Here is a 15,630-nt window from a genome sequence, read left to right as displayed (position 1 = left end):
AGTGAGAGATGTGAATGGCTCACTGCATTCATTCTAGTACTTTTAAAGTGTGTTAAGGCTGTGTATTATTCAGGTCACAACTAGCACCAACAAAAATTGGGGTCTTGTCATGTCTAATTTCAATGATTCACTTGCAGTTCCTCTATGGCTTCCAAAGACAATTTTCCAGTTAAAATCTTTGCCCTTATTACATCAGGTAAATGCCTTTTTTTGTTCTTAAGATAAGTATATAGCCAAATCCAACAGAGTAGAAACTGTTTTTAAACTGTGGAACCAGAAATATCCTTTTATGTCATTTCCCCCATCAGTCTGGTAATTTCAAGCTAAGGCCACTATGAGGTAAGCACGAAGTAAACTTACAGGTAATAAAAATAATGTAATACAAAACCATAACGAATCTGTTAACTTTGGTAAGGTATAATTACTTGATGTTTTTCTTAAGGGCTTTCTCCAGTTTCTTCACCTGTTGTTTATAAAGTCTTAATTCATGCTGTGTGGGCCTGCAGAAAATAAATCACATTGAATGCATTCAGTTTATTGAGTAAAACTCTAAGGATATTTAATAAATAAGGTACACCATGTTACTTGTCACAAATATGCTTATTAGAAACCTTAAAATATTTCATGACTGCCAGCGAGGTGTTTATTTGGCCACTGAATTTCTCCTTCCATGTAGTCCCTGTTCAAAACTTTTTACCCATTTTGTTTGTTGTTAATCTATTACTTGTTTTTATAGTGAAGTATTTCACATGTACAGACAAGAAGAAAGAATAGTAAAATAAACAATGGTATACCCACTACTCGGCTTCACCAAAGTGAAATATTGAGATTTGTTTCAAATTTTTTTTATTTTTTAAAAATATTTTATTTATTTATTTGACAGAGAGTAACACAGTGAGAGAGGGAACACAAGCGGGGGGGCGGGGAGTGGGAGAGGGAGAAGCAGGCTTCCAGCTGCGCAAGGAGCCTGATCCGGGGCTCGACCCTGGGATCATGACCTGAGCCAAAGGCAGTCGCTTCACCGACTGAGCTACCCAGGCGCCCCTCAATTTTTTTTTTTTTAACTAAAACATTATACACATAGTTAAAACTCCATGTGTGTCCCTGCTAGGTAACCGCTATCCCAAATTCACTGTTCATTATTCCCATGCATGGTTTAAAATTTTTACTACATATTTTACATAGCCACAAATTTACATATCATTATGTGGTAGGTTTTTTTAAACTTTATATAAGTGGTTTCTACTTTAGGTATCAGTTCCCTCTCCATTTAAATATAATCTTTATGAGAACAAGTTATTTATTTTGGTCATTATATTACACCAGAGCTTAGGACCACTGTCTAACTTATAAGAGGTACTCAACAAACACTTGTTAAATGAAAAAAATCTTAACAATGTTCATTCCTTATTATTCCTTGTCAATGTACAGAATGTCATCCTTTTGTGGTGGCATGCTACATATAAATATACCTTGTTGTATGACATTTAAACTTTTTAGTTTTCTTCTCCTCTCATAACACAGGGATAAGATAGTAAGACATTATAAAGAAATTTAGGAATGGGAAACCTGCTGATATAAATCTGAATCTACTCTGCGTTCCCACCCAGTTTTATCTTTTTCAGTGTGGGCTCCTATATTCTCACTTCCCTTCCCTACCTACGTGTGTTCTTCTTCCTTCCATCATATGAGATACAACTAACTAAAATGATTATAAAAAAGTATGAGGTTTCCAAGATTAGTTTTACAGTAAAGGAGCTGGAAAGATTCATTTAACACCCCAAATTCCAGTATATGTTTACTTTCTAAAAGTTGAATAAAAATTACTTAAGTTTCTCTCACCTGGTTTCCAAATCTTTTTGGAGATTCAGCTTTTCACTTAAAAGTGCATCAATCTTGGATTTCGATTCCTTGAGCTGATTCTGTAATGACTTCAACACATTTCACAGAAAAGTAGTTAACTTTCCTAGATTATTATTTTACTTCCTAGATTATTTTACTTTATAAAAAAGTAATTAGTCTTGTAGTCCCCTTACCACTAGAAGGCCTTTATAAGTTGGTGAGGCATCCAAACTTCTGTAGTCTTTTTCTTCTTCTGACGTACTTTCATTTTCTTTATACTGCCTGTGAAAAGATATAGTGCATACTTATGAAAAATCTATCTTCAAAGGAAAAATACAGCTAACAAAAATCAACCCAATAAATGTTTGATAACCTAAACATGAATTAAAATTTAAGCCAAATTTGCTACTTGTTCTCAGAGAGAATGGTATCAGAACATACTACTACCCAGTATTACAGTACGTATCTGTTCACTATCACCTTTATTTAAAACATAAGATCCATGTGGACCAGAACCTCGTTTTGTTCACCATTGCATCTCAACTGCCTAGAAGAGTATGGGGCATAAAGGGGTGAAAAAAACACTTCTTGAATGAAGAAAGAAAGTGTACTGTTTTTTCTTTCTAGTACTTTTAGGTCACCAAAAAATCTATACGAAAGAAACCACACAGTATGAGTAGATGAGGCAACAGATTTAATAGTCCCAATTCAAGTCCTGACACCATTAACCCAATGCTATTTGAATCTCTCTCTCAGAATTTGTCTTCTGTCAGAGAAGTATCTATCACTTATATAACACAGGATTGGTGTTAAAAGTAAATAAAATATATTAAAGCACTCATGTCCAGGAAATCAGAAATGAACTTCCAAAGTCACCTGCTTCCATTATCCAAGACCATTTTTAAAATTTCTATCTAAAGAGAAAGATGGAATTAAACAAGGGAGCTTCACTTAACTACTAATTCACTATAGAACCATTTTCCCTGGGGTAATTTTTCAAGTGCCTCTGACATCTCAGAAGAAAATGTGAGCCTAATAGGTTTTATTTCTATGTTACTTTCCTTGGCTCTTCAACGTATCCACCAAGGCAGGGAAATACTAACAGAAATAACTAGCAATATATTTCATGTAATCTATATTGATGCAGTAACACTGGGTTAAAAAAAAAGTAAAATTACATAGCTGAAAGCCTATCATTTAAAATGTACTTTTCCTCTGTTTCAGAGATTATAGCACATTTGCAGTTTTCTAAGACTTCCAACTGGTTAACTCTTGTATTCACATTCCTACTGCCTTGATTGCTGCTTCCTTTCCAAGTTTGCTCATATATGGAGACAGAAAGTAATACCAGTCCACAGTATTCTGAAACTCCCTTCAGAAGACCCTCTGGAAGTCTTCCCAAACCTGTGCCCTAAATTAGAGCCCCCAGATAGTGTACCATAGGTGTGCTGTGCAAAAAGGTTATAGATATGGCAAGATATTCATCCCCCTCAGGACTCAGAACAACTGGGTAGCGTTTAGGATAGTCAGAGCTCTTGAACCAGGTGCTTCCGATTTCAGCTTTGTGTGTACCCCAAGTGTGGTACAAAAACATCAATATTTGTTTCATAATGAGAAAAACTTTAGACAACACTGCGCTTAATAAATAGGTGTTAAGCGGGGGCTTTTGCCTCTGCAAGAGGCCCTGTCCTGTCTGTGTTCTTGCCTTGGTCTTGCCCCCCTAGCTCTACAGGTACACCTCCTTCTCCTGTGCTTCCTGGGTATCCTATGTAGGCCTCCACATGCCTCATTTTCTCTCCTGTTTCAGCTCTTTCATCTCTCAACTCTGTCATCTTCTTTTCTTTAGTAATGTAATACTTATCAATCATACCCTCCTTTTACACTACTCCTGCTCCTTCAAGTAATAATACCCTATTTATAGATCTCAAAATTCACCTTGAAGTTGCTACAATCTATCAAGTTTGTACTCACTCTTAGAAAGGAGACTATTGGGTTCTATAAAGTCAGTGAACCCTGAAAAACCCTCCTCTTTGGAGACTCTTCATCGCTGCAAAGTATAAATGACTTCTAATTTTTTCATCTGTAAGATTATTTATAATGTAGCTCCTATTTTCTTCCTATCTCCTTCTTCCTTAGTGAGAGACATTCAATCCAAATATCTGGCCTGAGCAAGGTTTTTATAAGCCAAACTATCTCACTTCAGCTAGGCCAGTGATGACAGGATTGCTAAGTGAAAAGGGAGTTCCTTTCTGCCAACGTTCTCATTCCTCAACCCTGGATTTTTACTACAAATTCATGACAACCAAATTCAACACTCCTCCCCAAAATGGACTCAATCCTTTTATCATTTCTAGTCAGAGAACCCCAGTTTGCACAACTTCAGAGGCAACTTCTCATACTATATCCCACATGATGGATTTCAAATGATGGCTTGCTAAATCTTCTCTACTTTTACTAAAAACCCAAACTCTATCATATATCAAGTCAGCCATCAGCAAGCTGCTGCCTGTGGGCTACATGCAGGCCGTGGATTTTTGTAATTAGAGTTTTACAGAACACAGCCATGCCAATTCATTTATATATCATCTGTGGCTGGCTTTGTGCTACAAGAGCAGGGTTGAAGAGTTGTGAGATTATACAGTCTAAAATGCCTATAATATTTACTGTCTGGCCCATTACAGAAAAGTTTGCAAACACCTACATCTAGATTAGAATTTACTAAAGACATAGCCCAAAGGTTGCAACTGATAATTCAGTTTGGATGATAGAATATTTTTTTCTTTTTAATTTATGACTACAGTTGACATACAATGTTACATTAGTTTCAGGAGTACAACATAGTGATTCAACTTCTCTGTATGTTCTCTATGCTCACAAGTGTAGCTACCTTCTATCACCATACGCTATTATAATATCATTGACTATTTTCCCTACGTTTTCCCTATTATTCACATGACTTTTTCATTCCATAAGTGGAAGCCTCATCTCCTCCTCTCCTTACCCATTCTGGCCACCGTCCACTCCCCTTTCCTCTGGCAACCATCAGTTTGTTCTCTATGGACCATAAAATATTTTTTAAATCACTAACTGTGAATATTAAAAATCTTATTTCATTTATAAATCTCAAAAACCCAGCAAATCTAGCCACACTGAACTCACATTCTTACAAGGTATCAACTGGCTAGAATGTGTAAGTAATGGCCCCCTACAGACAAGATGGTAGATAGCCATCCAATTTGCCACAGTCCTCACCTAGCCTGCTTCACTCACTGTCATTATTTTCTTGATTGTGTAAGCTTAAGTTTGCAACCTTTCAAGCCATTAAATTCATTTTCCTGCTCTTTACTCTTACATACTATGACTATCCATTTTAAGTTGGCTAGGCTATGGTGCCCAGCTGTTTGATCAAACACCAGTCTAGATATTACCATGAGGCATTTTTTAGATATGATTAACTTTTAAATCAAGAGACTTTCAGTAAAGAACCTTTCATAATGTGAGTAGGCCTCATGCAATTAAAGGCCTTAAGAACAAAGACTGAGACCCACAAGAAGGAACTCTTCCCTGGGTCTCTAGCCTGCAGGCCTGCCTCACAATCACAACCAATTCCTTTAAATTTTTCTATCCACATAAATGTACATCCTATTGGTTCTGTTTCTCTTGAGAATCCTGACTAATCTACGTATCTATAACCCCATCACCCAGTTTTTCTGTATTAAAAGAAAAAATGCCTTCCTTCTTCCCAAGGCAAATGATGCCTTCCCATTCATTTACAGCCTACTTGGTCCAGTATATGAAAGACTGCTCTCTATAGATTACTACGTCTATCTGTAATAGACCAACAAATGCCCTGAACTCCAGCCAAACTGGTTTAATCACAGTGCCATAAAAAAGTCTACACTTTTATATCTACACACTTTTGCTCATAGCATCCAAGCAGTCTAAAGTGACTACGTTTTTTGGCTTTCTACTTTCCCAAATTTTACTTATCCTTCAAGCTCAAGCACAACCCTCATCTGCTTTGTAAAGGTTTCTCTGGTCACTCCATCCAAAACTGTTTTGTTCTTGTTCTAAACTCCTATATTACTGTCTGTACAATTTTTAATAATTACTCTATAATGACATTATGTGTATTAGTGTTTTTTAATCTCCTATTATTTTTCTTAATTATTAATGTGTTTACATTTTATCTCCCTTACTAGACTGTAAAATCTTAGACGGTAAGAATCATATCCAAAACTTTGTCTCATCTCTGTAGAATCTAACGCCATGCCTATCATCTAAAAGACACAGTTTCATTTGGAAATCAAGAGGTCTCTGAAGTTACCTGATATAATGCTACTTTCTGAATAGAATGAAACAAGGAATTGCTCTATCATTAGTTGTTCTCTTCTTGTCTTCCCTTCCTCCCTTTTTCACTTCTTTCTTTTCTCCCCTGCATTCTGGGTTTTGTTTGTTGGTTTGTTTGTTTTTTGTTTTTTTTTTTAGAGTCCCAAGGTGCTAGAAGGAATCAGCAACCAGCACAGCTCTGCCATTGGTCCTGCTGTGTTTCTGTAAAGTCATTATTCTTGGGGAGAGAATACAAGAATGTACACCTGACAAAAATGGAGAATTTATCTGCATTGTTTATTACGGTATCCTAAGTACCTAAAACAACATGGCACGAGGTAGGTGCTCAAATAAATATTTGTTAAAAGAATTATTCCATCTATAAACAATGAAACAAAACAGCTGTTTTAATGACCTTAAAGTACTTTGGATTATTTGGCCTTAGATATCCCTCAGTTATTTTAGGTTAGTCAAAGACCATTATTTTTTTAATCAGAGGTGACAAGTGTGTTTTACTTTATATGTCTGATTTTTCACTAAGACAGTTTGTCTTTATCTCCTATAAATCTGCACACTAATTATGTTGCACTTCGGTGGGCAGCTAGTCCAATCCTATGCAGTCTGTGGATATACTCAGTAACTGTCCAGTGGCTAGATGACAACAGTAGACAAATTATAATGCTTTAAAAAACCGAAACAAATACTATTTCTTCTGTGACAAATATTTTGGTGATTATTAAGTATGAATATTTTAAAATGAATGCAACAATACATTTTAACATAAAAAGTCTTCAAAATCTTTATAAAAAAAAGAAATTCATAGTTACATATTAGGTAGATTTCCAAAGCATATTTAAAGTTTCAAAAGACTATAAAAACTTCTGATGTGATTCATGACTGGATAATTAACTTTAAAAATTGTAAACAGGATTAGACTTACCTTTGTTTATGCAATTTTCTAATTTTACATTCATAGTAATCAATTAGGCAAAGCAACCTAGAAAACAGAAAATAAACTATATTTTCAAAATGTGGTATTGGACCATTTACTATACTATTCTCTCTACATAATTTCAAATTACAGCAATAAAGGTACAGGTTATCTAGCAAGTCTTTTAAAAAAATTTAAATGATTTTTGTCAGAAGTATTATACGAAGCCATATATTTTAATTTTGAAATATGGATTTTAAAATAACCACAAACATTATATCTCAACATATTAAATGAATAATTTTCTTTGTCCCAGCAGTCTACCTCTAGCAACTGCTCCCACAGAAATATTTGTTCAAACTTATAACTCAAAATGAACAAAGTTGTTCACTGCACCATTATTTACAAGAGTGAAAACCCAGAAACATTGTAAATGTTCTTCAATAAGAGAAAAGTTAAATAAATAATGACACATCCACTCTTTGGAAGACAATAAAGTGTAGAAGAAATAATGTATGTAAATTTGTATGTAAAAATTAATAAGGAAGAAAAGTAATAGCCAAATGTAGAGTATTACTTTATTTTTGTTTTATTTATTTATTTTTCAAGATTTTATGTACTTATTTGGCAGAGAGAGAGAGCACAAGCAGGGGGGAGCTGCAGAGGGAGCGGGAGAAGCAGGCTCCCTGGGGCTTGATGAGGGGCTTGATCCCAGGACCCTGGGATGACAACCTGAGCCAAAGGTAGTTGCTTAACCAACTGAGCCACCCAGGCGCCCTTCTATTTCTGTTTTAAAAAGAAATAATTGTATGTAAAGTTGTATTTATATTGAATAAAAACTCTGTGAGTTCTTAACTGGGTGATAATACCATAACCTAGGGGATAGTCTTGGTTGTCACATTGACTAGTTGGGGAGGGCGCAGGATGCTAAAAGTTCATCAACAAACTGACAGCTATACTACACAAAGAACCATCCCACCCAAAATGCCAATGGCACTCCTGTTGTTAAACCCTAGGAAGGACACAAACCAAACTATCAAAAGTGATTATCTCTGGAATATGGGAAATAGGAGGGGTAAGCAGATATATTTTACTTTACAGGCTTTTATATTGTTTGAAGTTTTATAAACCTGTGCTGCTTTTGTAATTTAAAAAATCCTCAAAGAAAAAAATAACACTATGTTTTCACATGTTATTCTTCTTAAAGCAAGAATTTATACTATTTCCCCACCTTGGGAAACTTCCTCTTTTTTTCAGAGCTAATTCAACCAATTGTGCTTTTAATATTTCAACTTTCTGGATTATTCTTTCTCTCAATCTTTCTCCATCTCAACACATACCAGCTTTCAAATGCTTTAATTTCTTTTATATCCTTCAATAACCCTCTCACCCCTGACTCCCGCGCCTTACACTACCATTTCATCTCTATCTTTTCCTTCACAGCAAACTTCATTCATTCTGATTGTTACCGGATACCTTCAATAAATTTTTAGGGAGGACTTAATTGTGTGTCAAACTGGGAATTCTGAGCAAGACAGTGAGAAGGCAAACACTGATGAGGAAATATGTAACACTTCTTATCACCTCTCCTTCCTGAAATACTTTTGTTCCTCAGTTATTCTGACATCCAAACGTAACTCCTCTTCTGCCTACTTTCTTCCTTTATCTGAAATTTGGAAGTTCTCTAACAGGCCTGATATCTCTACACGGCTGACAAAAGGTGCCTAAGCACATGTCCATAAATGAACTCATCATTTTCCATCCTTATTCCCCAAACCTAGCTTGAAATCTGGCTATCTTTGACTCCTGTCCTTCTTTCAGTATCTACAGCCAGTTAGTATCGACAATTCCTATCTTTCCAATAGCTCTCCTTCTTTTGACCCTAATGCAGGCCTTTGCAATCTCCAACCTTGGCTATTACAAGAGATTATTAACTTGTCTTCCTATCTCTGGGTTTAATCTCTTTGATGAGAGATCCTGGGGTTCTGGGGCGCCTGAGTGGCTCAGTCGTTAAGCGTCTGCCTTCGGCTCAGGTCATGATCCCGGGGTCCTGGGATCGAGCCCCGCACTGGGCTCCCTGCTCAGCGGGAAGCCTGCTTCTCCCTCTCCCACTCCCCCTGCTTGTGCTCCTGCTCTCGCTATGTCTCTATCAGATAAAATCTTAAAAAAAAAAAAAAATACCTTTCCCTTACCTCTGCCTATTAAAATTCTATAGTTCCTAATAATCTAGTTTGTAAGTTATCTCCTTCATGAAGCCTTTCTGGTCATTCCCATATTCCTCAAAGGAAACGAATCTCTCCTGTTGCCCACTTAGTACCCTATTTGTCCCATCATTGAGCACATACCCCTATCTGCCTTGTACTTTATTTACCTCAGTATGTGTCTATCTACCCAGTTAGACTATCAGATCCATAAATGGCAGGACACATAGTTTTACTCATCTGTCTATGTTCTATATTGTTTTTCCCAATGCCTTTTAACTTTTTTTTTCTTTTTTTGCCTTTGTAGCTTTTAACAATAGCTGTAGTGGTTACAACTCATGTATTTCTAATAAGGTTAATTCACAATTTTTAAGTTCTGTGTCTCAAACTGAAAATTAGCTTTATTAAAAATCAAATAGAATAGAGAATCTCTAGGTCATCAGATGAATTCACACCTGAATTAGCTTGACTTCATATGGTACATGATAAGCTATCTCAATGCTTCTCTTTTACTGTCTGACTCACTAAAATTGGCTGGTTTTTGTACGTGTTTCCATTCACCTTCCTCCATGTCTCTTACTCCCCTATTTCTCCCACTGTAATTGTCTCTCTTTCCTTCTTTTTGTTCTTCCTTACCCTTATTTTTCTTTCTCTGCTTCTCCCTTTTTAAAATTTATTCACACCTATCTATTTTTATGGTATTTTAATTGTAATTTTTAAATTTTTGTCCTTGTTCTTCCTTCAAAAGGATGAAAATTATATATGTGTGTATTCTTTCTTAAATAATTATCAAAATCTATAGTCTTAACTTGTTTTTAATTTATATGAGACCTCATTTATTTTTATAGTAAAAGAGAAATACCTAGTTAGTAAAGATCCCCAGTCCTACTATGTAAATACTTAAGACTAGTTAGAATGTAATTAGTTTATACTATTAAGTGAAAAAAACATGGTACTACCTCTTAGACAAAAAGAGGAAATATGAATATAATATCCATACTGCTTGTATTTGCTAAAGATAACACTAAACATTTAAAATTACCTAGAGGGGAAGGTAAGGAATGGGGTCAAGGGGACAGAAATGAAAACACAACTTTTCTGAATATAAATAATTAGTTTTGACTTTGGAACTATATCAATGTCTTACATATTCAAAAGTAAATGGAAAATAAAAAAGCAATCCCTAAACATTGAAAACAAATTGAAACAAACCTAACTGTATATGAATTTGGTGACACAAACATATAAAGAAATATTTCAAGATATTATAGAACACTGTATTTGTATCCTAGAATATATTATTAATGTCAAAGATAACTGCAAAGAAATTTAAATTTCATAAAGTAGACTTATTGTTAGCAGTAATTATGGTATTATATTGAAGCTATTTTTATATGTTATACAGTAAAGCAAATAAAGAGTTATATGATGTTGTTCTTAGGGGAATAAGGATTTCTAGCATAAAAGGAAAGTTACAATAGAATCAGAGTTTAAATAAAAACCCTGTAATGTTAACTTCAGCTGGAAAAAAATTAATGATTTGTTTTTTCCCAGAAATATACATAATTCCTTGTACTCTTCTAAAAAGTCCTAAACCAATGACAACATAATAAACATTATAAGCATTACAAGCAACCCCAACACCAAACTGTGGTCTCTAAAAACCATTCCTGACTAAAAGAAATGTCTAATTAATTAATCTTAAATTTAATTTAGTTAATTCTAAATGTTGTTAGCTTTAACAAATATCTGAATTCGTCCCCAAAAGAGCTCTGGGGCAAAAAAAAAAAATGTATAGAATGTGCCTTCTGCCTAAAAGTAAGAAACCTAACAAAGATTAATGAGGTTGGGTCAAAAGTGTATACTACCAACATGAAGAAGTTCCCACTGGCCAAAGACAGAATAATATGATCATTAAAATCCAGGAGTTAATAACAACATGTGAAAAGAGAGGACAGCCACAAACAAAAAACCATATTGCTCATCACTGGAAATCATAAGGACATCAACTCCTTATCCTAAAGAGTGGGAATTAAAATGAAAGAACTGAGCATTAATTCTACCTTCCTGTAACCACATAGGGCAACCAAACAGCCCCTATTCAATAGGAAAGGCTTTTTTTAATGGAAGAATTCAGGGGTGGGGGGGATGACAAGAGAATTGAAAACTCACCATCTTGCAAAATCATCAACTGGGTAAACCATTAGATGAAGGAATGATGGGGAATTTTATAGTGGAAGGATCAGATTACTATTTAACCCCCTGAACAATCTTAGCATCCTTAAGAGTAAGTCAACTAGATAATATGTGCCTCCTGATACGTAACAATTAGAAGCATACATTACCACCTATGAAGTATTTTGCCAAAAATATTTGTATTTGAATTTAGCTCTAACTTCCAGTTTAGAGAAATAGAGGAGACAAAGGAATAAATTAAATGACACAATAAGGAAGCAAAATCTAGCATGAACTTCTCCAGGCCAAATGACCAGTTTCTTCCTTGGAGGAAGGTGGGGGGAGGGTGGGCAGCAAAGAAGAGTGGGAGGGAGACTCCTCCAGTTTATAAGAGATACAACCATTCCCAAGCATAAAATCTGTTTTCAAAAATGATAGTGAATCTAGCTACATATCAATTTATATAGGAAACATTACTGTCTATCCAAGATGGTATGAGGAACTCTTTTGCAGAGATAAGCAAACACTCTGTTTTGAGTGACAATGCGCTCTTCCTCCTCCTTTGTTAATCTATAGATATCCTTTTGCAAAGAAGCAATAGTCTCTTGTTGCTCCATTCGTTTTTCCTTATAATGCTGACATTTTGCCTGTAAGAAATTTTTCAAAAAACATAATTATGATATGTACATTTAGGACATAGTGTCCTAACAATATTGTCCACAAAGCCATCTTCAGTTTCTATTGAGATGCTTCATTCAAGAACTTCAAGAACTGCTTTTAAATGCGTGCAAGCTCCAAAAACATTAATAAGTCATAAACACAAAAAATATAACAAGTAAAACAGGAAAAATATAGTTTATAATTAATCACATGCATTCAAGTTTTTGTAATAAGTAAAGGAATTCCATAAAAGTGATATAATTTCACGTATAGGTTTAGATGAAAATAATAATCAGGAAGGGACCAATATTAAGGATGTTAAAAAGAAACAGGATTTAGGGCGCCTGGGTGGCTCAGTTGGTCAAGCGACTGCCTTCGGCTCAGGTCATGATCCCAGAGTCCTGGGATCGAGTCCCGCATCGGGCTCCCGGCTCAGCGGGGAGCCTGCTTCTCCCTCTGACCTTCTCCCCTCTCATGTTGTTTCTCTCTCTCTCTCTCTCTCCCAAATAAATAAAATCTTTAAAAAAAAAAAAAAAAGAAAGAAATAGGATTTAGAAACAAACTGAGGGTTTCAGAGGGGTGGGGGGTGGAGGGATGGGCTAACACAATGATGGGTATTAAGGAGGGCACATGTGGTGAGCACTGGGTGTTATACACAACTAAAGAATCACTGAACACTACATCAAAAACTAATGATGTACTATATGCTGGCTAACTGAACATAATAATAAAAAAAAGAAGTATAACATAAAAAAAAACAGTATTTAAAATTCAGATTCTTAAGTGATGAATGATAATTCAGGATTTCAGATGGTTTGATCAACTTAGGCAATTATGCAATATGGAAGACAGTAAACTCAGAGTAACTCCCTAATCAGGATTACACCCTAAGATTTATACAAAGGAATATAAATCGTGGACACTCTTTTCCTTGTCTTCAATGAAATATCACTGGCCTGGTTTCCCTTTATTCCCTAGCTTCAATGTCAATCCTTCAATGTCCCTTGAAAGCTCATTATCAATAGCACCATCATTGTTGTTATTAATACACTTTTTATTAAGTTTAGTGAGAAATCCCATCCCCATCTAATCTGTATATAACTAAGACATACCATTTTCAGAAGAGAATGCCTTATCTAAGCACATGTTCACCTGCCCATAGTGTCAAGTTTACTGAGACTTAGATAACCTCAAAGGGAAAAGGGGACTCAGCTTCTGATATCATAACAACTCCCAGTAACCAGTGATCATTTGCCTCAGCCCCAACCTGGAGGCCAGGTATTTGCTTTATAGCCAAGTTATGTGGGTCCCTGTTCCACCTATATCTATACAATAGCCATAAAACTAGAACTAATAATTCAGTTTTGCAAGGTTGTAGGTGTAAGAGCAATATACAAGAATCAACTGTATTTCTCCTAAGTTATTCTATGAAGCCAACATTACCCTGATACAAGCCAGACAACACAAGACAAGAGAACCACAAACCAATATCCCTTAAAAACACTAATGCAGATAATCCCCAACAAAATATTAGTAAACCAAACTCAGCAGCATATTAAAAGAACTGTACACCAGGACCAAGTGAGATTTATTCCTGGAATGCAAGAATGACTGAACATACGAAAAATCAGGGGTGCCTGGGTGGCTCAGATGGTTAAGCATTTGCCTTTGGGCTCAGGTCATTATCTCCAGGTCCTGGGATCGAGCCCCACATCGGGGTTCCAGCTCAGCGGGGAGTCTGCTTCTCCCTCTCCCTCTGCCTCTCCCCCTGCTCATTCTCTCTTTTCCTCTCTCTCAAATTAATAAATAAAATCTTTTAAAAAAACATGAAAAATCAAATGTAATACACATTAACAGAATGGAGAAAAAAAACATGACCATCTCAACTGATACAGAAAAAGCATTTGACAAAATCCAGTACCTTTCATGATAAAAACACTCAACAAACTAGGAATAAAAGGAAACAATCTAAACATAATAAAAGCCATTTATGAAAAACCCACAGTGAACCTCATACTCAATAGTGTAAGACTGAAAGCTTTTCCTCTAAGATCAGAAACAAGGTAAAGATGCCTGCATTTGCTACTTGTATTCCACATAGTACTGGAAGTCCTGGTCAGAGTAATCAGCCAAGAAAGAGAAATAAAAGGCAACCATTTTGGAAAGAAGTAAAATTATGTTTGCAAATGATACGATCTTATATACAGAAAAACTAAAGTGTCCACAAAAAAAAAACCCTGTTAGGACTAATGAATTCAGCAAAGTAGCAGAATATGAAGTCAACACAGAAAAATCAATTGCATTTCTATACACTAACAATGAACAACCCAAAAGGGAAATTAAGAAAACAATTCCAGGGATGCCTGGGTGGCTCAGTCAGTTAAGCTTTCAACTCTTGATTTCAGCTCAGGTCATGATCTCTGGGTTGTGGAATCGAGCCCCATGTTGGGCTCCACACTCAGCGGGGAGTCTGCTTGAGATTCTCTCTCTGCCTCTGCCCCGACTCCCCACTCTCTCTCTCTCTCAAAATAAATAAATAAATCTTAAAAAAAAACACAATTTCATTTACAATAGCATCAAAAAGAATAAAATAGAAATAAACCAATAGGTCAAAAGACTTATTACAAAAGGAGGCTGAAGGAAAGTAAAGAAGACACAGACAAATGGAAAGACATTCTGTGTTCACAGACTGGAAGACTTAATATTGTTAAGAGGTCAGTACTACCCAAAGTGATCTACAGATTCAGTGCGACTCCGATCAAAATCCCAATGACATTTTTTGCAGAAACGGAAAAATCGGTCCTAAAGTTCATATGGAATCTCAAGGGACCCCACACAACCAAAACAATCTTGAAAAGGAAAAAAGTTAAAGCTCTCACACTTCCTGATTTCAAAGTTTACTACAAAACTACAGTAATCAAAACAGTGTGATACTGGCATAAAGACAGATGTATATACTAATGGAGTAGAACAGAGAGCCCAAAAATAATCCTGTGGATATATGATCACATTATTTTCATCAAGATTACCAAGACCACTCAACTGGAAAGTAATAGGCTTTGTTGTTGGGGAAACCATGTGTCTACATGCAAAAGAATTAAGTTGGACCCTTATCTAACACCATATACAAAAAAATTAACTTAAAATGGATCAAGGATCTAAATATATGAAATAAAACTTTAAAACTCTTAGAAGAAAACTTAGGACAAAAGCTTCATGACACTGCATTTGGCAATCATTTCTTGGATAGGACACAAAAAGCACAAGCAAGAGGAAAAAAATAGATAAATTGGACTTCATCCAAATTTAAAACATTTGTGCATCAAAGGACACTATCAACAGAGTAAAATGACAACCCACAGTATGAAAGAAAATATTTTCAAATAATATATATAAGGAGTCAGTATCCAGAATAAAGAACTCCAACAACAAAATCCAATTAAAAAACAAGGAAAGGACTTGAATAGATATTTCTCTAAAAAACATACACAA

The 15,630-nt window shown here is 35.4% G+C and overlaps 1 protein-coding gene across 6 annotated transcripts in view; it reads right to left on the bottom strand.

Annotated features, from left to right (window-relative positions):
- CEP70 (centrosomal protein 70) overlaps nt 1-15,630 on the bottom strand; it is a 115,724-nt gene that overhangs the window by 44,882 nt on the left and 55,212 nt on the right. For all 6 annotated transcript variants that reach the window (XM_073899409.1, XM_073899414.1, XM_073899408.1 and 3 more), the window contains 5 exons: nt 11,956-12,125; nt 7,112-7,168; nt 2,037-2,124; nt 1,843-1,931; nt 426-500 (listed from right to left, as the gene is read on the bottom strand). In XM_073899409.1, the coding sequence (XP_073755510.1) occupies nt 426-500; nt 1,843-1,931; nt 2,037-2,124; nt 7,112-7,168; nt 11,956-12,125 (479 nt within the window). The remainder of the gene's footprint in view (nt 1-425; nt 501-1,842; nt 1,932-2,036; nt 2,125-7,111; nt 7,169-11,955; nt 12,126-15,630) is intronic.

This window comes from Callorhinus ursinus, unplaced genomic scaffold (genome assembly GCF_003265705.2).
Source record: "Callorhinus ursinus isolate GAN/ISIS: 27379988/994484 unplaced genomic scaffold, GSC_fseal_2.0 scaffold1, whole genome shotgun sequence".
In the NCBI taxonomy this organism is placed as follows: domain Eukaryota; kingdom Metazoa; phylum Chordata; class Mammalia; order Carnivora; family Otariidae; genus Callorhinus; species Callorhinus ursinus.
Note: the sequence above shows the minus strand (reverse complement) of the source record. Positions and strands in the feature narration are given on the sequence as shown.